The 22150-nt window shown below is 61.2% G+C and overlaps 1 protein-coding gene across 5 annotated transcripts in view; it reads left to right on the top strand.

The window, feature by feature from the left end:
* Positions 1 to 22150, top strand: part of LOC105464574 (solute carrier family 12 member 7) — a 102827-nt gene that overhangs the window by 56422 nt on the left and 24255 nt on the right. For all 5 annotated transcript variants that reach the window (XM_071099132.1, XM_071099128.1, XM_071099129.1 and 2 more), the window contains 11 exons: positions 6233 to 6327; positions 6820 to 6942; positions 11198 to 11344; positions 11895 to 11949; positions 13426 to 13556; positions 14862 to 15103; positions 16314 to 16525; positions 17223 to 17390; positions 19367 to 19465; positions 20451 to 20508; positions 21170 to 21344. In XM_071099132.1, coding sequence (XP_070955233.1) covers positions 6233 to 6327; positions 6820 to 6942; positions 11198 to 11344; positions 11895 to 11949; positions 13426 to 13556; positions 14862 to 15103; positions 16314 to 16525; positions 17223 to 17390; positions 19367 to 19465; positions 20451 to 20508; positions 21170 to 21344 — 1505 coding nt within the window. The remainder of the gene's footprint in view (positions 1 to 6232; positions 6328 to 6819; positions 6943 to 11197; positions 11345 to 11894; positions 11950 to 13425; positions 13557 to 14861; positions 15104 to 16313; positions 16526 to 17222; positions 17391 to 19366; positions 19466 to 20450; positions 20509 to 21169; positions 21345 to 22150) is intronic.

Here is a 22150-nt window from a genome sequence, read left to right on the forward strand (position 1 = left end):
AGAAGGTTAGAAGGGGGCTGGGCGTGCAGAGGGTTAGAGGTGGGGCTGGGTGTGCAGAGAGTTAGAAGGGGGCTGGGCGTGCAGAGGGTTAGAGGTGGGGCTGGGTGTGCAGAGGGTTAGATGAGGGGGCTGGGCGTGCAGAGGGTTAGAGGTGGGGCTGGGTGTGCAGAGGGTTAGATGAGGGGGCTGGGCGTGCAGAGGGTTAGAAGGGGGCTGGGCATGCAGAGGGTTAGAGGTGGGGCTGGGTGTGCAGAGGGTTAGAAGGGGGCTGGGAGTGCAGAGGGTTAGAGGTGGGGCTGGGTGTGCAGAGGGTTAGAAGGGGGCTGGGAGTGCAGAGGGTTAGAAGGGGGCTGGGCATGCAGAGGGTTAGAGGTGGGGCTGGGTGTGCAGAGGGTTAGAAGGGGGCTGGGCGTGCAGAGGGTTAGAGGTGGGGCTGGGCGTGCAGAGGGTTAGAGGCGGGGCTGGGCGTGCAGAGGGTTAGAGGTGGGGCTGGGTGTGCAGAGGGTTAGATGAGGGGGCTGGGTGTGCAGAGGGTTAGAGGCGGGGCTGGGTGTGCAGAGGGTTAGAAGGGGGCTGGGCGTGCAGAGGGTTAGAGGTGGGGCTGGGTGTGCAGAGGGTTAGAGGTGGGGCTGGGTGTGCAGAAGTTAGAGGCGGGGCTGGGTGTGCAGAGGGTTAGAGGTGGGGCTGGGTGTGCAGAGGGTTAGAGGTGGGGCTGGGTGTGCAGAGGTTAGAGGTGGGGCTGGGTGTGCAGAGGGTTAGATGAGGGGCCTGGGTGTGCAGAGGGTTAGAGGTGGGCCTGGGCATGCAGAGGGTTAGAGGTGGGCCTGGGCATGCAGAGGGTTAGAGGTGGGCCTGGGCGTGCAGAGGGTTAGAGGGGGCTGGGAGTGCAGAGGGTTAGAGGTGGGCCTGGGTGTTCAGAGGGTTAGAGGGGGGCTGGGCGTGCAGAGGGTTAGAGGGGGGCTGGGCGTGCAGAGGGTTAGAGGTGGGGCTGGGCATGCAGAGGGTTAGAGGGGGCTGGGAGTGCAGAGGGTTAGAGGTGGGCCTGGGTGTTCAGAGGGTTAGAGGGGGGCTGGGCGTGCAGAGGGTTAGAGGGGGGCTGGGCGTGCAGAGGGTTAGAGGGGGGCTGGGCGTGCAGAGGGTTAGAGGGGGGCTGGGCGTGCAGAGGGTTAGAGGGGGCTGGGCGTGCAGAGGGTTAGAGGTGGGCCTGGGTGTTCAGAGGGTTAGAGGGGGCTGGGTGTGCAGAGGGTTAGATGAGGGGGCTGGGCGTTCAGAGGGTTAGAGGGGGCATTGGATTTTTAACAGTCTCTTGGGTGGCGTTTGAGGCATGACGTCCCTGGGACGCACTCTTGGTTCGGGTCTGACCTGGCTGTTTTAACCAGGTGGAAATGTTTGTGCATCTCCCGAGTGGGCACGTCCGTCCTGCTGAGAGCACACTTGCCGTGGCCTCCACAGAGACCAAGCGACACTCTTAAGAAAGCGAGGGGAGACACGTTCTCTTCAAAGGCTCGAAGGTGGCCGGGCGCGGTGGCTCACGCCTGTAATCCCAGCACTTTGGGAGGCCGAGGCGGGCGGATCACAAGGTCAGGAGATCGAGACCACGGTGAAACCCCGTCTCTACTAAAAATACAAAAAATTAGCCGGGCGCGGTGGCGGGCGCCTGTAGTCCCAGCTACTCAGGAGGCTGAGGCAGGAGAATGGCGTAAACCCGGGAGGTGGAGCTTGCAGTGAGCCGAGATCGCGCCACTGCACTCCAGCCTGGGCGACAGAGCGAGACTCCGTCTCAAAAAAACAAAAACAAAACAAAACAAAACAAAAAAAACAAAACAAAACAAAAAAAACAAAGGCTCGAAGGTTGTAGTCATGGTCTGAGGCTGCTTTTGGTAACAAGAACGTGCTGGTGGCTGGTAGAACATGCTCATGTGTTCAGTGCAGTCCCTACGTGGGAGGACCAGCCATACCCCGCTGGCGTGCTCCGTCCCCCTTTTCTGTGCGTCTTTGTGTTCTGGACTCATCGTCTGTGTTACTTTAGTAAGCAGTGAAAGGAGAGACTCACGCCTCGTTGTCCCCACGTGTGGGGCTTTGTCGTGAGGCCGCTGGTGCACAGTCGGACACACGGATCCCAGGTGTGACCCTGTGGCGGTTACATGGTTATGTTTTCTAAGTTTAATGAATTGCTCGATATTCATCCAACTTGAACAAGTTGTTGCTAGTGCTTTTTTCCAACTGCATAGATTGCCTGTAGGAGGCTTGCGTGTGTGTTTTTTGAGGTGTCCTTGGGGCCTGATAGGTGTTGCCATCTTCCCAAGCAGGCTGTGCAGAGGAGACACCGAGGTGAGCAGTGGTTGTTGCTGCTGGGAGTGTTGGAGGTGACGGGAAGGATGTTGGTCTCCTTGGTTTGAGTGAACGTGCTTGCTGTGTACACATTTTTCCTACTTGCGCGGTTCGTAGAAGTTCAGATAAACAGTGGTTGCTTGCTGAACGCAAACGTAGTTCCGTGTTAAGACCCCAACCACCAGTCAACCCGTGCTTTCCAGAAGGGATGTGGGCCGAGCAGTGGAGCCCCAAGCTGCCCTCCTGGTGGAGAAGGGCAGGCAGGGCTCGGCCTCCAGAGCCGCGCACCCTTCCTGCGGGGAAGAGAAACTTGAACCCAAGCAGCTGTGACTTTGTCCAAGGTTGTATGTGGGGTTGGCTGCGTGGGAGGGAGAACCTGAAACCCTCGGGTCCCTCCCTCCCTCACTCCTTTCCTCCCTCCCTCCCTCACTCCTTTCCTCCGTCCCTCCCTCCCTCCAAGAACAGCTGTACCAGGCTCCTGGTCCTTCATCTTCCATTGACTCCCGAAAGACTCGCCAGTCACCGCTGATCTCTCTGTAAACAGTCGGCCATTCTGTCCAGACAAAGGGCCTGAGCAGGAATCCGCTGAAAACATGGGAGAGGAGTGGGGAAGGGCCGTGGATGGGGCTCATTTTGGAAAGACACCTATAATCCTTGGGAAAGACATTTAGACGTATTTTCTTAGTTGAATGTATTTGTAATTTTTATTTTAACCTGATTTTCATGGAACTTCAGATTTCAGAAAGGTTGCAAGACCAGTGTGGAGAACACCCACCCGGCCTTGGCCTTCGTTGCCCAAATATCAACCTCCTGCCGTGTCGGCTGTGTCCCTCCTGCTCCCCGCCCCGCCCTGGGTCTCCATCTTTCACCCTCACGTTGTTTCTGAACGGTTGGGAAGAAGCAGCTGAGTGGTGTCCCCCTCACAGGTGTGTCTCCTAAAGGCAAGCACGTTTCTTTTGGAATCTCTGCAGCGCAGTCCCCGGAAGCAGGGAGTTAATGATCACACACGAGATACCTTTTTCGGATCTCACCAACTGGCCCAAACACGGTCTCTAGAAAAAGAAAGTCTGAGGTCGTGCGTGCACTTGGCCGTCTCTGTCATCTGGAGCTTCGTCTGTGTTGTCTCCCTGATGTTTTTGAGGGGTGGGGCTGCTGTTCTGTGGTGCTGGCCTCTCTGTGGTGTGTCCCGCGGTCTGGGCGTCTGCAGTCGCTCATGGTCGCACCAAGGACCTTATACCCTGAGGGCTGTGCTTTCCGCCGTGGGCACCGTACTGGGAGCACGTGCTGCCCGCCCGCCCCGGGACGGCGATGCCCTCTTTGCTGGCATGGCCGGAACCCACCACTCCTGCAGCTGGTGCCTGTCAGCCAGCCAAGGTGGCCGCCAGTGGGCTCTGGCACATCTGAAACGTACCATAGAAAATGCCCACCCTCCCCCTAGTGTTGTTTGCCACAGTGATGAGCTCCTGGCCTGCCCTCCTCCGGCCACCTCGCATCCTATCTTGGCCGTTTCTTCTGGACCCTCAGCGTCCCACACAGTTCTGTGCAGGGCTAGGGTGGCTGGTCAAGGATGGGCTGAGCACCGCTAGGAAGGGTCCCAGCCTGGTCGTTCCCAGTCTGGGGGGCTGGTGTGCAGCTCATGGGGCAGAGGGCCCTGGGGTGCACAGGTGGGTGTGGGTTTGATGCCCTTCAGCTCCTCACCGTGCCTGGCTGGGGCATGTGCATTTGCAGACCCTGTTCTCCTGGTCATGGGCTGCTGGCTCGGGGGTCCCGGGCAGGCTGTGGTCTCTGCAGTGGCTTGTGCCGAGTTCCTTGTGCTGCTATGACAGTCCTTGATGATGGGCAGGCTGTGGTCTCTGCAGTGGCCTGTGTCAAGGGCCTTGTGCTGCTGTGACAGTCCCTGATGATGGGCAGGCTGTGGTCTCTGCAGTGGCTGTGCTGAGGTCCTTGTGCTGCTGTGACAGTCCCTGATTCCCTGATGATTCCTGAAGGGCAGGTGATTCATGAAGACAGAAACTTCTCAGAGTTTTCGAGGCTGAAAGTCTCAGACCAAGGCCTGGGCAAGTTTGGGGTCTGTTGAGGGCCCTAGGTTCCCTGCCGTGTCCTTGCGTGGAGGGTGGGAGGGTGGGAGGGTGGGAGAGTTCTACTGCTGAGGGCTGGGTGTAGGGACTTTCATCCTTTCCGTGCCTCACCACCTCCTACAGACCCCACCTCCTACAGACCCTGCCTCCTACAGACCCTGCCTCCTAACACCGTCACATGGGCCACTGGGCCTCAACTCGCCAGGGAGCCTCAAGTCCTCCTCCGCCCCAACCCCCTTGTTCATGCCCTCGAGCAGCTGCTAGGATCTACCCCCTGGTTCCAAGCCCTGGGCCCAGCCCCCGGAGGGGTCACCAGCCCAGCCTTCTTGAAAGATGCAGGAGTTGGGGGCTCATTTGCCTGGAGAGCCCGTGGGCAGCATCCTCGACAGGGAACAGTGGGAAATCTTCTGTGTCCCTCAGAAACGGCGGGTTAAGTAGCAAGGCCAGGAGGTGCAGCCTTGACTTTTGAAAGTGAGAATTTTGCCCACATTTGGCTGAATGAGAGATTTTTCAATGCCAGAGGGAGGTACCCTTGCCCTGGGCTGAACAGCTCATTTGCTGAGGCTTTCAGGGGTTTTGTCTTAAATGATAATGTGTGTGGGGGCTAGCATGTGCCCTGGGGCTAGCGTGTGCATTGGGGCTAGCGTGTGCCCTGGGGCTAGCATGTGCATTGGGGCTAGCGTGTGCATTGGGGCTAGCGTGTGTCCTGGGGCTAGCGTGTGCCCTGGGGCTAGCGTGTGCCCTGGGGCTAGCGTGTGCATTGGGGCTAGCGTGTGCCCTGGGGCTAGCGTGTGCATTGGGGCTAGCGTGTGCATTGGGGCTAGCGTGTGTCCTGGGGCTAGCGTGTGCCCTGGGGCTAGCGTGTGCATTGGGGCTAGCGTGTGCCCTGGGGCTAGCGTGTCCTGGGGCTAGCGTGTGCCCTGGGGCTAGCGTGTGCATTGGGGCTAGCGTGTGCCCTGGGGCTAGCGTGTGTCCTGGGGCTAGCGTGTGCCCTGGGGCTAGCATGTGCATTGGGGGCTAGTGTGTGCCCTGGGGCTAGCGTGTGCATTGGGGGCTAGCTTGTGCCCTGGGGCTAGCGTGTGTCCTGGGGCTAGCGTGTGCCGGGGCCTAGCGTGTGCATTGGGGCTAGCGTGTGTCCTGGGGCTAGCGTGTGCATTGGGGCTAGCGTGTGCCCTGGGGCTAGCGTGTGCCCTGGGGCTAGCGTGTGTCTTGGGGCTAGCGTGTGCCGGGGGCTAGCGTGTGCCCTGGGGCTAGCGTGTGTCCTGGGGCTAGCGTGTGCCCTGGGGCTAGCATGTGTCCTGGGGCTAGTGTGTGCATTGGGGCTAGCGTGTGCCCTGGGGCTAGTGTGTGTCCTGGGCCTAGCGTGTGCCGGGGACTAGCATGTGTCCTGGGGCTAGTGTGTGCATTGGGGCTAGCGTGTGCCCTGGGGCTAGTGTGTGTCCTGGGCCTAGCGTGTGCCGGGGACTAGCGTGTGCCCTGGGGCTAGTGTGTGCATTGGGGGCTAGCGTGTGCCCTGGGGCTAGCGTGTGCCCTGGGGCTAGCGTGTGTCCTGGGTCTAGCGTGTATCCTGGGACTAGCGTGTGTCCTGGGACTAGTGTGTGTCCTGGGGCTAGCGTGTGTCCTGGGACTAGCGTGCACCCTGGGAAATGCCCCTTTCTTTGGAACACAGATATGTGGAAGGAAGGGGTAGTGTCACCCTTAGCCACGGTTTGGAGGTGACAGCTGGTGGGGACCAGGGCCCTCCATGCAGGATCTGCGGTTGGCCTTCTGTGCCTGCTTTTAGTTTCTTCTATGCTGACTCTGAACTGTTTTTCCCTCACCAGGAGATGGAAATCCAAGAGAAAACAGCCCATTCCTCAACAATGTTGAGGCGGAACAGGAGAGTTTCTTTGAAGGGAAGAACATGGCACTTTTCGAGGTAACTTATTGGAAGAAGAAGGTGCCAGGGCCGTTGCTTTGATGTGGAAAAGTAAAGGAGCCCCTGGGGGCCCCCAGGCCGGGGCCTCCCACAGGACTGGACACCACGTGGAAGGAACCGGGGCCTCCCTGTCCCGAAGGCCATGGAGGGGACCCAGTCCCGCACCTGAGCTGGGATGTGGTCCTCGACGGGCGCCTTCTGGGGTCCTTCCTGGATCGAGGGTGTTCCAGCCCCACGGGAACCCCTCAGAGCTGCTGAGTGCTGGCCATCCCGGGGTCCCTGCCATGGGTGGGTGGTCCCACTCAGTGAGGCCTGGAGCCCCGGCCTCAGACTCAGACCTCCACCCAGGTGTCCAGGCCTCTCTGGCTGGCTTCAGACCCAGGGGCGCAGGACCGGGCAAGAGCCTGAGCTCCACAACCTGAACATGGGGAGGCAGCCTGGGGGCCTGCGGCGAGGTGAGGGCCGCCTGTGACCTATGTCCACACCGCACAGGAGGAGATGGACAGCAACCCCATGGTGTCCTCACTGCTCAACAAGCTGGCCAACTACACCAACCTGAGCCAGGGCGTGGTGGAGCATGAGGAGGACGAGGAGAGCCGGCGGCGCGAGGCCAAGGTACTGCTGCCCTGCCCATGCCCGGCCAGTCCCCACCCCGTGTGTCCTGGTAGGTCAGATCACGCCGGCAAAGCAGTTGCTTGTCAGAAGAGTTGCCCTAAGCAATAGTGTCGTGGCCCCGTCCAGCCCTTTCTTTCTGGGAGGACTCGATGGTGCCTGCCCTGCAGCTCCGGTCCAGCCCTCTTCCCTCTCCACTGTCCGGGAAGCATGACATCCCCCACACAGCTGGGCGGCCGGGTTCCCTGTCGAGAAACGAGCTTGGGCTGTTTTGTTCGTTCTGCGGGAGTGGTCCTGTCCCCTGCTGTGGAGAGAATTCTGAATGGTTCCGAGAGGCCGGGACGTGGCCCCTTCCAGAGGGTGCTGTGGCCTCCGAGCTCCCGGGGGGCCACCCTCCTTTTCGTTTCCTGTCCAGGACACTTAGCCTGGTAGTGTTTTCCCTGCAGTTTTATTCCTGGAGGATTTGTTTCCAGGAATCCGTCCTAGGAAACGAGGGGGGTGCAGTGGGGATTCCGTAGAACGTTTTCCCCTGGGTGGTTTCTGTGGGCGACGAGGTGTGGAAACCCCTTGAGCGTCCTCTGGAGGGTTCTGCCGTCCCCTGCGCAGACGGGTTGCCTGAGAACCACCCTGAGGCCTGACGCCCTGAAGTGATGCTCACAGGCGAGAGAGACCCCGTACCCATGTTGGGAAAAGTCTCATGGGCGGATGAAACAAACGCTGTCCTCGCTGTGGGGGTGCGACAGGTGGCTCAGTTTCTTCTCAACTCCCTCTCCTGTTAAAATCTTCCAAATACGTGTGCATTGCTTTAGAATCATAAGATACAAAAAACAAACAAAAAATCCACCGAAGGAAACCGTGCAGTGCAGGCTCCGCTGTGAAGCCAGGCGACGTCCTCCCCCAGTCTTGACACAAAATTGTCATTTCCCGAGTCAGCCCTGAGCCTGTGCCCCGCTCCTTCGGCAGACAGCTAAGGGCATGTATTGGCTTTTTAGGATGATTTTTAAATTCCCCTATTATTTTCCCTAACTTTCTAACTCTAGAAATACTCTCAGGAGACCCCTGTCTTCTCAGGAGGGAGGGTTTTGTGGCACCAGGTAGGGGCCAGTGAGCAGGAAGGAAGGAGGTGCTGAACCGGGTGCCCACCAGGTCCAGGGAGGGTGGCCCCCCTGCTCTGACCTCCACCTAGTGGGGCGTCCCTTGGCTGGCCCCCTGCCCTCCCCTGCATCTGCCTAGCCTGGGCTCTGTGCTTTGCGTCGGCGCCAGCCCTGAGCGCCTCCTGCCAGCGTCCAGTGTTCAGCTGACCTGGATCCCACACAGCGATGGGGAAGTCAGGCCCCTGAAGATTTCTCTTTCCTTCCTTTTACTGTAAACACAGTGGAATTAATACTGCATTTCCAGGATACCTGAAGACACTTGGTTTTGTTTTTGAGAAGCGTCACTCTGGGGTTGAAGTAATCAGAGATAAGTGAGGGACGTGACCGTGTGGCCACCTCAGGGTGGGGCCTGGCCTGACGAGGGCCCTCAGCCCTGGCTGTTGTCCCAGGACAGGGCAGCGGCCTCTTCGGAAGCTGCATCTCTGGACCTCTTTGTGGTTCCCCTGCTGGGCCCTTCCCGGCTGGGGGAGCCTGTGGCCACCCCGCCTGTCCATAGCTCGGCCAACCCTTGGGGTGGGGCCATCACTGCTGCACGTGGACGCTGCAGAATTGGGTGTTGCCATGCCGGGCTCAGCACTCAGCACCTCTCGGGGGTCTCATGCAGGCTGGGCGCTACCTTGAGGCCTCATGGGCTCAGGCTGGTGCCCTGGCACCAAAACTCCGGACGGACAGGCCTTCCCTGTCTGTCCGCCTTCGTGCTGGAGTTTGTGTCTAGGGAGATGTTGGCCTTCTCCAGGGAGCAGGTGCCTTCCCATGGGCCTGGTCCGAGTGCTCCGGGAACTGGCTTCAGTTCCAGCTCGGCTGGGCTCAGGCACCACTGACCTGGCCACCCAGCTCCAACCCCTCTGCCTGGTGGAGCCCAGCCTGCCATGAGGTGCCCATAGAGAGCACACCCCAGCTTCTCTCACCCTACTTGGTACCGAGACATGAGGAAACGTCCAGGCGGGTGCGTTTGTTGACGGCACACCGTGGGCCAGGATCCAGGAGGTTCCCACCTGGAGGGCTCTCCCCGGCCCTCCCTGGCAACCCTACCCCCAGGCCGGTGGCTCTCAGGCCTCTGTCCCTCGGGGTCAACATTGCAGGTGCTCGAGGCTGGTGCAGCCTGCGTTTCAGTCGGGGAGGGACCAGGGCCTGTGACCCCAGCAGGCCTGTTGTGTGACGATGGCAGGTTTCAGTTGGCAGTGAATCCTTCAGCTCCCTTTGGGGACTGTGGCTCGGCCCCTGGGGTGGAAGGGCAGGGGCCGCCCCTCGTCCTCTTTGGCTAGGCTCAGAGGCTCATCCCCAGCAGACCTGCTCCCATTAAAAGGGCCAGGCATCTCCAGCCTCCCGCGCCTGAAATTGGGTCGGGTTGGGCCTTATAAGTTGCCTTTTAGGCACAAACCGAGAGGCTAAGGCCAGCCATGCCCTTTCGTGAGGAGTCGGGATCCCCCGCCTTTGGCAGAGTATCAGCTTCTGACTCGCCTGTCACGGGGCCGTGGGATCTGAGGCTGAGCCTGGAGGGCAGGGTCCCCTGTGTGGACGGCGTCTCTGCCTGGAGCTCTGCCTGTCGGCTCCTGCGTTAGCTGAAGCCTTGCTGTGAAGTCACAGCAACAGTTGTCCCTGGAGCCTTGCTGTCACCCCTGCCCTGGGTTCTCAGTTTTATCCCATGAAAATGTCCCAAAGCCGGTTCTTCTCCATCTCCCACCACGTCTGTCGTTTGCACCAAGAACAAGGCGTACCCAGATTTGGAGGGCCCAGCAGCGGCCCCCGGCCCCGTCACCCTCTCCTCTCCAGGGCCCCTGTCACAAGCAAGTTGCTCCCCTGTTGCTCCCCACCTAGGGCTCAGGGAACCAAGTGCATCCCCCAGGCTCTCAGAGCCAGAGCTTCCCATGCTCCCGGCTGCTCTCTTAAATTATTTTCTCCAGGGTCCTAAAGTCATTGGAGCCCTAGATCTCTGCCGAGCCCTGTACTCGGCCTGTCTGTGGGAGGCGTTCCGGCACAATGACCCCGGAAGCCGCCCTGTTTGCTTTTGTGGTGTGGTGCTAAACGTGCTCTCCCTGGGAGCTGTCCATCACTTGGTCCCCTGTTCCCATCTGGCAGCCGGCCCCATCCCCAGGCCTGGGCTGTGTGAACCCCAGGATCGAACCCCCTCCTCAGCCTCCTCACGGAGCCTGTTCTGATCTGCACTGTGGCCGTTGTTCACAGGAAATGTCTTCAAAGAAAACCTTCCCCGTTTTCTACATTGACCTTGAGATGTTTTCCTGTTAAAACGTCACCTTGTGCTGGGGCCAGCCGTCACCATGGCTCCAGGTCCGAGCCATGTGCCCCTGCTCATGGCAGGAGTGGGGCTGAGCAGGCAATGGGGACAGAGCTGAAACTTCTGCCCCAGCCTGGCCGGTCCCGAGCGGGGCTGGGGGGCTGCCTCGCAGGCACTGACCTGCTTCTGGCTGTGCTGCTGGTCCTTGCCTGTGCGGGTTTCTTCAGGGCCACGGGGTGTGTCCCCCTCTCTGGCACAGGTGTCTGAAGCGGGCTGCCTGCTCCATGCTGGGGCAGGCGGGGTGGCCCCAGGGTGGATATCTGAACCTTTGCTGTTATATTGTGGTGACCTGGGCCAATGCTGAGCTGTGGATTTTATTTTTTTTAATTTAATTTTATTTTTTTTAGCTTTATGGGCAGCAGCCGTTTCTTCCCTCCGCCGGCTCTGCTTCCATTCCTGAAGTCTCAGGCTCTCCCCGGATGTCAGGTCTGAGGCCCTGAGCCATCCAGGGAATGGAGCTGGGGGCCCTCCTGTTCTCCCTCTAGTTTTTCCCATAACTTTTCCAGTGTAACAGGTTCCCCTCCGTCGGGGAGGCACAGCAGAGCGTCTGCATCTTGGTTCTCTGCCAACCATGTGGTTCTGCTCCCCTCCCCTAAGCCCCCGCCCCCGGGATGGTCAGGGTCCCACCCTGGGCCTCTCTCTGAGCCTCCGTCTGTTCCGGGACGGACTCCTGTCCCCTCCAGTCCCCTTCTGCCCCTTCCTGCCCCCACGGCCGCTTTGCCTGCCCAGGGCCTGAGTGCAGCCTGGGGAGGGGGCTGCCTTCGGGTGTGGGGTCCGAGCCCCCGGCACACGCTGTGTTCCGTCGCAGGCTCCGCGCATGGGCACCTTCATTGGCGTCTACCTGCCGTGCCTGCAGAACATCCTGGGCGTCATCCTCTTCCTGCGCCTGACGTGGATCGTGGGGGTGGCTGGTGTCCTGGAGTCCTTCCTCATCGTGGCCATGTGCTGCACCTGCGTGAGTCTCCCCGGCCAGTGTGGCTGTGCCTTCAGGCGGGGGCAGCCGGACAGTAGGGCCCTCCCCAGACACCCGTGTAGAGGTTGTTCAGCGCCGTCCCCTCCACGAGAGCCGGGGCAGCTGTGGGGATGAGACACCGCACTGGCCGGGGTTAGCGCTGGCGTGTTGATTGGCGCTGGCACCTCATTTACCCGTGTCTGTGGAAAGGCATCTCGGCCGGTGGTGGGTGTTGTGGGGTGGCCTCAGGGGGCTGAGGCTTCCAAGGGAAGGGACACCCTGTGTTTTGACGACATCACCTCCAGTTTGGAAGGACCTTGGGTACTTTCAGGTGTCCTTGTCATAGGGAAAGGGGTGGGAACCAGGACACTGCATGCCTGGTGCCCGGGAGCCTCCGGGTCCTAGTTTCCCAGCCACTCCATTGAGATGGAGAGCCCTGGAGCCGGGGGCTGACTTTCGGCGGGAGCCAGGCCATAGACCGCGCCTTGGGAGTGTTGCGATGCCGGCAGGCTCTTGGAAAGCTCTCCTCAGATGGCCGCCTGTCTTTCTGCAGACAATGCTGACCGCCATTTCCATGAGTGCGATCGCTACCAACGGCGTGGTGCCAGGTAAGGGGTGCCTGAGTCCTGTTAGAGGAGTCTGTGTGTTTCCGCACGGTAACTGGGAGGAGGCCGCTCCGCGAGGCAGGGCCAGGGGCTGCCTGGGGGTCACTGCCAGGCCTTCTGTGTGTTCTCCACTGGCTCCTCTGGCGTTTGAGCCGTGAGGTCACGGCTGTTTGGTTTTCTTCCCCATTTTGCTGCATGGTGACTGTCTCTTGCCAGGGTAGGCAGTGCCCACCGGGCAGCGGGCTTGGGAGGGGGAGGCACGGGCGATTCCAGTGATGCCTGTAGCCTGGCATGTGCCATAGGCTGAGTTCTTGGAACCTGTATCTCATGAGGGAAGGTGAAGACAAAACGCTGCCCTGACCTTGTTAATTACTAATAAATTAATTACAATACGTAATAACTAGTGAACTGAGATGTTAATTAGTAATAAATTAATTACAATACGTAATAACTAGTGAACTGAGATGATGTTCATCAGCAATAAATTAATTACAATACGTAACAACTAGTGAACTGAGATGATGTTCATTAGCAATAAATTAATTACAATACGTAATAACTAGTGAACTGAGATGATAATTAGCATTAAGTTAATTATAGTACGTAATAACTAGTGAGCTGAGATGATACTGTTAATTAGTAATTACGTAAATAGCTAGTGAACTGAGATGATGTTAATTAGTAATAAATTAATTGCAATACGTAATAACTGGTGAACCGAGATGATATTGTTAATTAGTAATAAATTGCAACACGAAATAACTAGTGAACTGAGATGATGCCACGTCTGCTCCCTAGTGCACGTGTCCTGCGTGTGTTAACGGCCGGGCTTGTTCAGCACCAGGTCCTCACGCAGCTGGCCCCCACCCCCACGGGGGCATTGCGTGGTGCTCAGTGGTCTTCCCCGGCCGCAGGAGAGCACGAGGGCCCTCACTGGGGGTCTCCCTCAGCAGCCAGGGGACCAGTCTCTGCTTCTTGATGACTGCATCCGTTAGGGCCCCTTCCTCATGCCACACGCACTGCTCAGAGCAGGGAGAGCCGCGTTCTCCAGGCAACCCTGGGGTCGCTCCCAGCTTTCCCGTCAGCCATCGCATGCGTGGTTCACAGTCTACCAGAGAACTCCTGAACATCCTGGTTTCTCTTTTGCCTTTTTTATAAGCAAAACGTAGTGGAAGTGGGGGCTGGGGCTGCCATTGATGTATGCAGGCCTTTTTCCCGGACGTGCTGGGGCCTCCTGCCCCGACCTCACCTGGTCCTCATGTCCACGAGGGCACGGTCGGTGTGGAATGAGTGCCGAGCCTCGGGAGGGGAGCGTTTACCGTGGCAGCCGGACGTCTTCATGTGCTGCTTTGCGGTGGGCGAACACGCTGCCTTCGCAGAGACAGGCCTTCCTTCACTCACGAGCGACAGCGCAGACCGCACCTCAAGTCTGCGTCCAAGCGCGCCCCTGACCCGCGGCCGCCGCCTGTGTCTCCACAGCTGGCGGCTCCTACTACATGATATCGCGCTCGCTGGGACCCGAGTTCGGAGGCGCTGTCGGCCTCTGCTTCTACCTGGGCACGACGTTCGCAGGGGCCATGTATATTCTGGGGACCATCGAGATCCTTCTGGTGAGCATGCTGCATTGGAGCGTTCCCCACCCCACAGTCTGCGGCAGGACGCCAAGGGGCCCTGCCTGACCCGCTCTGTGGCACACACAGCACACGGAGCCATCCCGACCCCACTGCCCTGACTGCCCCTGGGCTCTCCCTGGCGGAAGCCGTCGGCAGCGTCCACTCTGCAGCGACCTGGGTCCCCCGTGAGCACCATTGCCGCCCTCTGCGAGGGGTGCCTGGCATGAGCTGGGTAGACGTCTGGGCTGTAGATCTGAGCCCCGCATGGGTGCGGCCCTGCAGTCTGAGCTGTTTTGGGGCAGGGTTGGAACTCGGCTTAGAAGAACCTCTTGCCAGGATCCCAGCCCCTTCCCTGCCTGATTGATTTGGGCACTTGGCCAAGGGTTACGGAGCCCAGCAGTGTACGGCCAGGTGATGTCATCACCTTCCCAAAACAGGCTCAAAGCACGCCCCACATCACCTGAGCACAGCTAAGAGCTGTGGCCTGAGTTCCTTGGTCCCCGTGGGGACAGGAACCACCCTCTCTGGCTGCTGAGCACCACCCTTCCTGTGAGCTTCTGAAACCCACCGTCCCCACAGGGCTTCAGAGACGCCCACCTGAGCCCCCGTCCCCAGTCTTTCTGCCCCTCCCTCCGCTGCCAGACCTGGTTCCCGGCCTCCTGGGCTCTTGCAGAGAGCCACATGGCCGAGAAGTTTCTGAAACCTTTCAGTGGGGTCGCATCCACCTCTGTCCCACCCTGAGTCCCCTGGCCATGCCCCTCGGTCTTTCCTGCCCCGGGTGCCATGGCTGCAAAGACACTGTGGCTGCCGCACTCCCCGGACTGCCTTTGGTGGGGATGAGTGCCGTGTCCTCCATGCCTACTGTACCCCAGTCCTGTCCTGGTCTTGAGGAGCTGAGCAGCACCGTCTCGCATCTCCGTCCCTTGAATTTGGGCAGAACAGAGGTTGCACCCAGCCGGCGTGGTCAGACCCAGTGTTTGTCCAGGACGTCCAGCCGGGATGGGCCGAGCTCTCTAGGCTGTCACGTTCCTCTTAGCAGGTGTTTCTTTTGAGTGTGGACGTGCGGCCGCCCCGGGTCCTGAAGTTGCTTTACTCTCAGGTGCCCGGGTGGCTCCTGGGAAACGTGCAAGCCCCTGGCCGTCCATTGCCCGTGCGCTGACCCCGCGGGCTCCGTCCAGCACGGATGCCTCCCGATGGCCCCAGCGCCTGTTGGGAGGAGGCCCCTGTGTGGCGCTTGCAGGAGGGAGGGGCGCTGGGGAGTTCTGTCCGGGGACGGCCTCCCAACCCGTCTTGTCCCTGCAGACATACATCTCCCCGGGTGCGGCCATCTTCCAGGCAGAGGCTGCGGGTGGCGAGGCGGCCGCCATGCTGCACAACATGCGTGTGTATGGCACGTGCACGCTGGTGCTCATGGCCCTGGTGGTCTTCGTGGGCGTCAAGTACGTCAACAAGCTGGCGCTGGTCTTCCTGGCCTGCGTCGTGCTGTCCATCCTGGCCATCTACGCCGGCGTCATCAAGTCTGCCTTCGACCCCCCGGACATCCCGTAAGTCTCGGGGCCTCTGAGCCGTGGGTGGTGTGTAGGGCTGGGGCCAGGTCCCATGGGCTCTGCCCGCCTCTGGTCCGTCATCCTTGACACTGAGCTCCCCGCGAGGGGCGGGACTGGGTGTGACCACGGCAGGAACCCCTGTGGGCTCGTTCTGAGGATTATGGGAAACCTAGCCGTGAGGCGGGCCGAGGCATCCTCGTGGCCGGGTCTGAGCGTGAAGACCCTCCTCAGTGGCAGGTTTCAGGGGTGGCCGGCGGCCTGAGCACGGTCAGGTGGCACCGAGGGTCGTGGGCTCCCTTCTCCCTCCCAGAGGTGCTTGGAGAGTCTCTTTTCTTGTCCTCTTGGAGGAGAAGCTGGGAGGCGGCCCACGTCCTGGAACACGAGAGTGTCCACCAGAGCCCTCAGGAGCGGGTCCAGAAAAGGCCAGCAGCCAAGCCCCTCGAGGTTCCCAAGTTTTTGCCGTCTCCGTGTGGAGGGAGCCCCTGAAGGAATAGCCTCATAGAGGCCTCAAAACAGAGGGAGGCAGAGCAGCCGCAACCCTGCGAGCCTGTTTTAGGGAAACACAGCTCTGCCCTTCCCTGGGGCGCCCGTCCTGAGACCCCTTGCTGATGCCTGAAGCCGTGGCCCCGTGTAGACTGTTTTCTACACACAGGCCTGGTTTACACACCAGAGGCGGCACTCCTGTGCTCTTGGCCGTTGGGACGTGGCAGGAGGGTGGCTTGGACTCAGGCACTGAGATTGTGACAGCCGACCCGGCCAGGACACCGCCGAGGGCCTCAGGCAGGAGCGACTGCAGCGTGGCTGTGTCGGCACGGGGGGTTTGCGGGGTTCCACCTCACTGGTTTCCACTGCGCAGTGGAAAACGTGTGAATTGTTTATGTCTAGAACACTCCAGTTAAGCATGTTTGGACCATGGGTGGCCGAACCATGGATGAGGGGACGGCTGTACGGTATACAGCATTCCTGCTGCAGCCTGGCCCGGTCCCGGGTCCCTGGTCCCCGGCATGATCCGTGACCCTTGCGTTCCTGCTGCAGCCTGGCTCGGGCCCAGTTCCCGGCGTGATCTGTGGCCTTCCTGTCTTGGGAGGTGCAGGGTGCCAGGAGCCACTCGCGGGTGACACCACGGGTGCCCATTGGAGGAGCCGGGTGGGGCAGTAAAAGCCACTTCGGCAGCAGCACACGGCCGTGCCTCCCTGTCCCGCCCTAGGGTCTGCCTCCTGGGGAACCGCACGCTGTCTCGGCGCAGCTTTGGTGCCTGCGTCAAGGCCTACGTCACCGACAACAACTCAGCCGCCTCTGCACTCTGGGGCCTCTTCTGTAACGGCTCCCAGCCCGGCGCCACGTGTGACGAGTACTTCATCCAGAACAATGTCACCGAAATCCAGGGCATCCCGGGCGCGGCCAGCGGCGTCTTCCTGGGTGAGGCCCGCAGGGCTGCAGCAGGGGCTGGGGGTGGCGGCGGCCGGCGCTGGCCCCGGTGGACACTGTCACCGTAGAGTCGCTCTCAGGGCCCCAGTTCCTCCTGCCTGGCCGAGCCCCTCCCCAGCTGCTGCTGACGAGCCTGGGGTTCCCTGTGCACACCCCTGGCAGAGCCACAGAAGCCAAACATAGCGTGGCGGGGAGATGGCCTCTGTCGTGGTCAGCAAGCTGGTCTTAAAGCCATGGATTTATGTCCACGACCACCTGGCCGTGTGTGTGGGGAACTTGCTGTGTTAGTGAGGGAGCGGTGGCTGGGCAGTGACACCCCCTCTGTGTGTCCTTCCCTGAGGAGAGGCTGCCCTGGACCCGCCCCAGGGGCTTGAGGGAAAGGACCCCTGGCAGGGTACACGAGACCTGCTCCAGAACCCGAGACGGGAGGCCCAGGCTTCCCAGGAGTATGTTGTTCCGCACTGAGGCTTCTCTTTAGTGCTGACCTTCCTTCCGTAGACGCAGACAGGTAGCTTTCCCAGAGGTACCGTCTCAAAAAACTTGTTTGAATTGGAGCCTGCTTGCAGCGCACAAGCTGTGACCCTTCTCCTCCGGCCACCAGTGGGACCTGCCAGGGAGTGGCCTGCCCCGTGGTGTGGGCGCTGGACGGAAGGTGCCAGAAACCCATGGGATCTTCCTTGTCCGGCAGAGAACCTGTGGAGTACGTACGCGCACGCAGGGGCGTTTGTGGAGAAGAAAGGTGTGCCCTCGGTGCCTGTGGCAGAGGAGAGCCGCGCCAGCACGCTGCCCTACGTGCTCACCGACATTGCGGCCTCCTTTACCCTCCTGGTTGGCATCTACTTCCCCTCCGTGACCGGTGAGCCCGCCGCTCCAGCCGTCTCCTTCTCTTTCTTTCTCTCCCTCTCTTTTTCGCTCTGTCACCCAGGCTGGAGGGCAGTGGCGTGATCATGGCTCTCTGCAGCCTCGACCTCCTAGACACAAACATTCCTCCCACCTGAGTCTCCCAAGCAGCCAGGACCCCAGGCACACGGCACCACACCCGGCTAATGTCTGTATTTTTTGTAGAGGGGGAGCAGCTGGGACCCTAGGCACACGACACCACGTTCAGCAAATGTCTGTATTTTTTGTAGAGGGGGGTCTCCCCACATTGCTCAGGCTGGTCTCAAACTCCTGAGCTCAAGCCATCCTACTCCTCCCAAAGTGCTGGGATTACAGGCATCTTGAGTCACCGCGCCCGGCCTCTCTCCATCTTTCCCTTCTTCTGTCTCTCTGTCCATCTCTCTGTCTCTGTCATTCTGCCCTCCTGTCTCTCTCTCTTTCTCTCTCCTCCTCCCCCTTTCCCTCTCTCTCTCTGTCTGCCTCTCTCTGTGTCTCTCTGTCCCTCCCTCCCTCTCTCTCTGTCTCTGTGTCTCTCTCTGTGTCTCCCTCTCCCTCCCCCATCTCTCTCTCTCTGTCTCTCTGTTTCTCTCTCTCTCTATGTCTCTCTCTGTGTCTCTTTCTCTGTGTCTCTCTCTGTCTCTCTCTCTAGTGTGTTTCTTCCTGTCCCTGCTTATCTTGCCTGTTTGGTTCAGGGGAAGCGGCTGAGGTCTCCGCTCTGTGTCCTGATGGATTCGTAAGACGCCTGTCTGCCGCTCTCCTGGGCAGGCCTGTGTCAGGAGAGGCTGTTGTAGGGTTGCTGAGAGTACATGGCACAATATTAGCAGACGCCTAGGAGTGGCCTCGTGTGAGCTCAGAGGCCGGGGACCTCGGCCCTCTGTGTCCTCCTCAGACAGTGGGCCTTGTTCTGACCGGGGGTGGGGCCCTTGGTTGTTCCCCAAGGGGTGGGGCCGGGCCCCGTGCTCCCCCCGTCACACGCACATGCCCCCGGCTGTCTCCACTCGGCCTTCCTGTCGGGATGCCCCTGACTGGCGCTGGCTGCTTGTGTGGCCTGGGCTGCCCTTCCGGTCCCTCCCATGTCTGCTCCTGGACTTTATCTCAGCGCATCTCAAAGCCCTGGAGCCCAGGGTCAGCCACAGGGCCTGGCCCAGCGCTGGCGTCTCGTGTTTACCTCGCCACCCCTGAAGGTGGGCCCGTCTCACCGTGGAGGGGGCGATCAGCCCGGGGACCTCTCCGTGTGCTTCCGCTCCAGCCTACCCCGTCCGTCTGCTCTCAGCGCCGTGGGTGGAGGGCGCGGGGCAGAGCCTCTGCGTGGCTCCGGGTGTCTCTATGCTCTACCGCACCGGATTGTGCGCTCTGCCGCCTTCCAGGCCACCCTGAGCACAGGCGCTTCAGGCTGTGCCTTGGATGGGACTGAGCCAGGTGTCAAGTGGCCGCCACCGACCCGGCTTCCCGGAGCTCTGTGGGAGCCGATTGTGTGGAAATGCCCGCGGCCGTGGCTCCCTAGAGGAAGGTGGTGCCCACGTGGCACTGCAGCAGGAGGGGTCACAGCGTCTGCCCGCCCGGCTGGCTGGGCTCTGAGTTGTTCTGGGGTCTCATTCCGAAAGTGCTTAGGTCCTGGGGGGCCTGTGAGCCATTGCTCAGCAGCGTCCCTGGGCTGGCCCTTGGTCGTGGGATTAACGCAGGCTCCAGAGGAGCCCTGGGTGTGGGGGGCGTGGGGTCAGTGTTGGGGTCAGGCCTTGTCCTCGGTCCAGGGGAGAGGTAAACGTGCCTGGGCCTGCGTCCCCCCAGCCGTGGTCCTGCAGCGTGGGCCGGTGGAGCTTGGACTGCAGCCTCGGGAGCGGCTCACCCTCGGGGTCTCCCCAGAGACCACCTTTCCGGCTCTCTGGGCAGGGGCTGCCGTCACATGGCACTGACTCCTCAGATGGGTCTTGGCAGCATTTTCCATGTTCGCAGGTATCATGGCGGGTTCAAACCGGTCCGGGGACCTCAAGGATGCGCAGAAGTCCATCCCCACGGGGACCATCCTGGCCATAGTGACCACGTCTTTCATCTGTATCCTTGGAGGGGTGCAGGCAAGGGAGGTGCGGGTTCCAGCCTCTGCCTGGGGGGAGGCCCTCATGCCCTCCCCGGCTCAGCACTGCACCCTCGGCCACTGGCGTGTGACTTCCCGGGTGAGGCCGGGCTCTGACCACGTCATCCTCCCTGGGAGACGGGGCTGGGGCTGCTGTCAGGACCCCGGCTTCTTCGCCACTGTGTGATGCCGTCGTAGATAAAACAGAAGCAGGCACCCTGCTGCCTGTGGACAGTGACGCGCAGCTGTGTGTGGTGTGTGCCATCGGCAGGCTGGGCCCGTGGGGCCTCTGGCTTCTCAATCCCAAGGCTGCCTCTTTCCAGCCGAGCATCGTCCCCTCAGCGAGGTCCCCTGCCGATCCCTGGCGGTCAAGCACCAGGCCAGGTGTGTCTCCACCACCCCAGGGCCCTGTTCTGTGATGCTGGACAGAGCCCCGGGAGGGTGTGCTGAGGACGCGGGGGACAGGACGTGCCCGGGATGGGACGGGGTGCAGAATGGTCCCTGCCCAACTGGAGCCAGCGCGTCCCCCTCCTACCCCACCCCCCGTACCTGAGGACACCCTCCTACCCCACCCCCCGTACCTAAGGACACCCTCCTACCCCACCCCCCGTACCTAAGGACACCCTCCTACCCCACCCCCCGTACCTGAGGACACCCTCCTACCCCACCCCCCGTACCTGAGGACACCCACCTACCCCACCCCCCGTACCTGAGGACACCCACCTACCCCACCCCCCGTACCTGAGGACACCCACCTACCCCACCCCCCGTACCTGAGGACACCCACCTACCCCACCCCCCGTACCTGAGGACACCCTCCTACCCCACCCCCCGTACCTGAGGACACCCTCCTACCCCACCCCCCGTACCTGGAGCCTGGGGCCAGCGCGTCTCCCCTCCTACCCCACCCCCCGTACCTGAGGACCCTGCACCCGCAGACCCGCCTTTCCTTGACGAGAGCTGTAGATCTCTCCTGCATTGTGCTGTTTGGGGCCTGCATCGAAGGTGTGGTCTTACGAGATAAGTACGTTTCCATCTGCAGTTTTCGTGCAAAGCCTGTCGTCTTCATGGGTTTTCCTGAGGACGAGTTCGACTTTGAAATCACATCGCCCTAGGACTTCATGTCCGTGTACAGAGCTGACGCCGTCCTGGTCCCAGGGTTGGGATCCCCTTGGTCTGATGTGTGTCTCTTCCACCGGAGCCTAGAGCCTGGGGAACCGTTCAGAGCCGCCTCCAAGCCCTGATGCAGCTGGGGGCACAGGCCCTTCCTGGGGAGGCCACAGGGGTGTGGACGGGTGAGGCTTGGCCCTGGGAGAGCCCCCAGCCCTGCTGCCAAGTGGAGAAGTAGTGGGGTCCCAGGCAGGTCGTTGCTGACCTGCATCCTCATGGGATGTGCCTGTCTGGCAGCCCCGGGGATCCTGGGTGGTCCCTGACTGAAGCTGATGCCAGGCTGGGTCTTCCCTGCTCCCAAGAGCGACCCTGAGGTGAGCAGGACCCGCTCCCCCGCTGAAGACCCTCCAGAGCATTCCGGCCGGGCAGAGCCTGGTGGAGGTTTCAGCCAACGGGGACTGGAGGTCAGGCCTCAGCTTTCCAAGGAGCCGCTCCCACCACACCGGGCCCCTCGGTGGGACAAGACGTTTTGTCTGATTTAGGCACATTTCTGAAAACCGCCCGCCCGCCCGCAGGTTCGGGGAGGCCCTGCAGGGGAACCTGGTCATCGGCATGCTGGCCTGGCCCTCCCCCTGGGTCATCGTCATCGGCTCCTTCTTCTCCACCTGCGGCGCCGGCCTGCAGAGCCTCACGGGGGCACCGCGCCTGCTGCAGGCCATTGCCCGTGATGGCATCATCCCCTTCCTGCGGGTGAGCCCTGCGTCCTCGGGGAGGGGACCCTGGAAGGTCAGGGTCGGGCTCTGTTCCCCTGCGGGATCCTCACAGTGCCGTGTGTGGGGCACATGCCTGCAGCTTGGACCCCGTGGTGGTCGTTCTGCCCCGGCCGTTGCTCTGAGCATGGGAGTGGTGGGTGGTGAGTGGTGGGCAGAGGCAGCTCCAGCCCTCCTGCCTGCAGGTCCCTCCAAGTGCAGCCCCGGGTGTGTCAGGAGCGGCTGTCCAGAGGTGCCTGGTCTGTTGTCTGGCCAGAAGCCCCCTGCCTGCCTGCCACTCCTTTCTCTGTGTGGCTGAGCTCTTCAGCCCGTGGGAGGTGGCGCCACCAGCCTGCAGCCAGAGTGTGTGGCTGTTCTGAGGATGGCACAGACGCCCGCATTGGGTCCTGTCCGTGTGCTGTGCCCAGAGCTGCCGATTGTGGCTCCTCCTGCCACTCGGGCCCAGGGGAGCTGTGGGAAGGTTGTGGATGGCAGAGCCGTCCTCGCCCATCGCCGGTCCCTCAGCAGGGTGCCGACCCACAGGGCCTTTGTGTGGTTGCATCTTGTCAGTCCCAGCCGGGCCTAGGGCCTGGTGTCCGGGAAGGGGACGGACACACAGACCCCGTGGGCCTCAGCTTCTGGGAGGTGAGGGCGGCCTGAGGGTGAGAAAGGTCACTACAGGGTCTGGGGAACCGTGAGTGCCCTGGAGACGCTGGTCCTGTGTTGTGTGGTCGGGGAAACTGAGGCAGGTGGGGGGTGGGCTGAGGCCACACAGGTTGCAGGCAAGCCCGGTGCAGACACAGCTCT

Source organism: Macaca nemestrina, chromosome 6 (assembly GCF_043159975.1).
Source record: "Macaca nemestrina isolate mMacNem1 chromosome 6, mMacNem.hap1, whole genome shotgun sequence".
Lineage (NCBI taxonomy): Eukaryota > Metazoa > Chordata > Mammalia > Primates > Cercopithecidae > Macaca > Macaca nemestrina.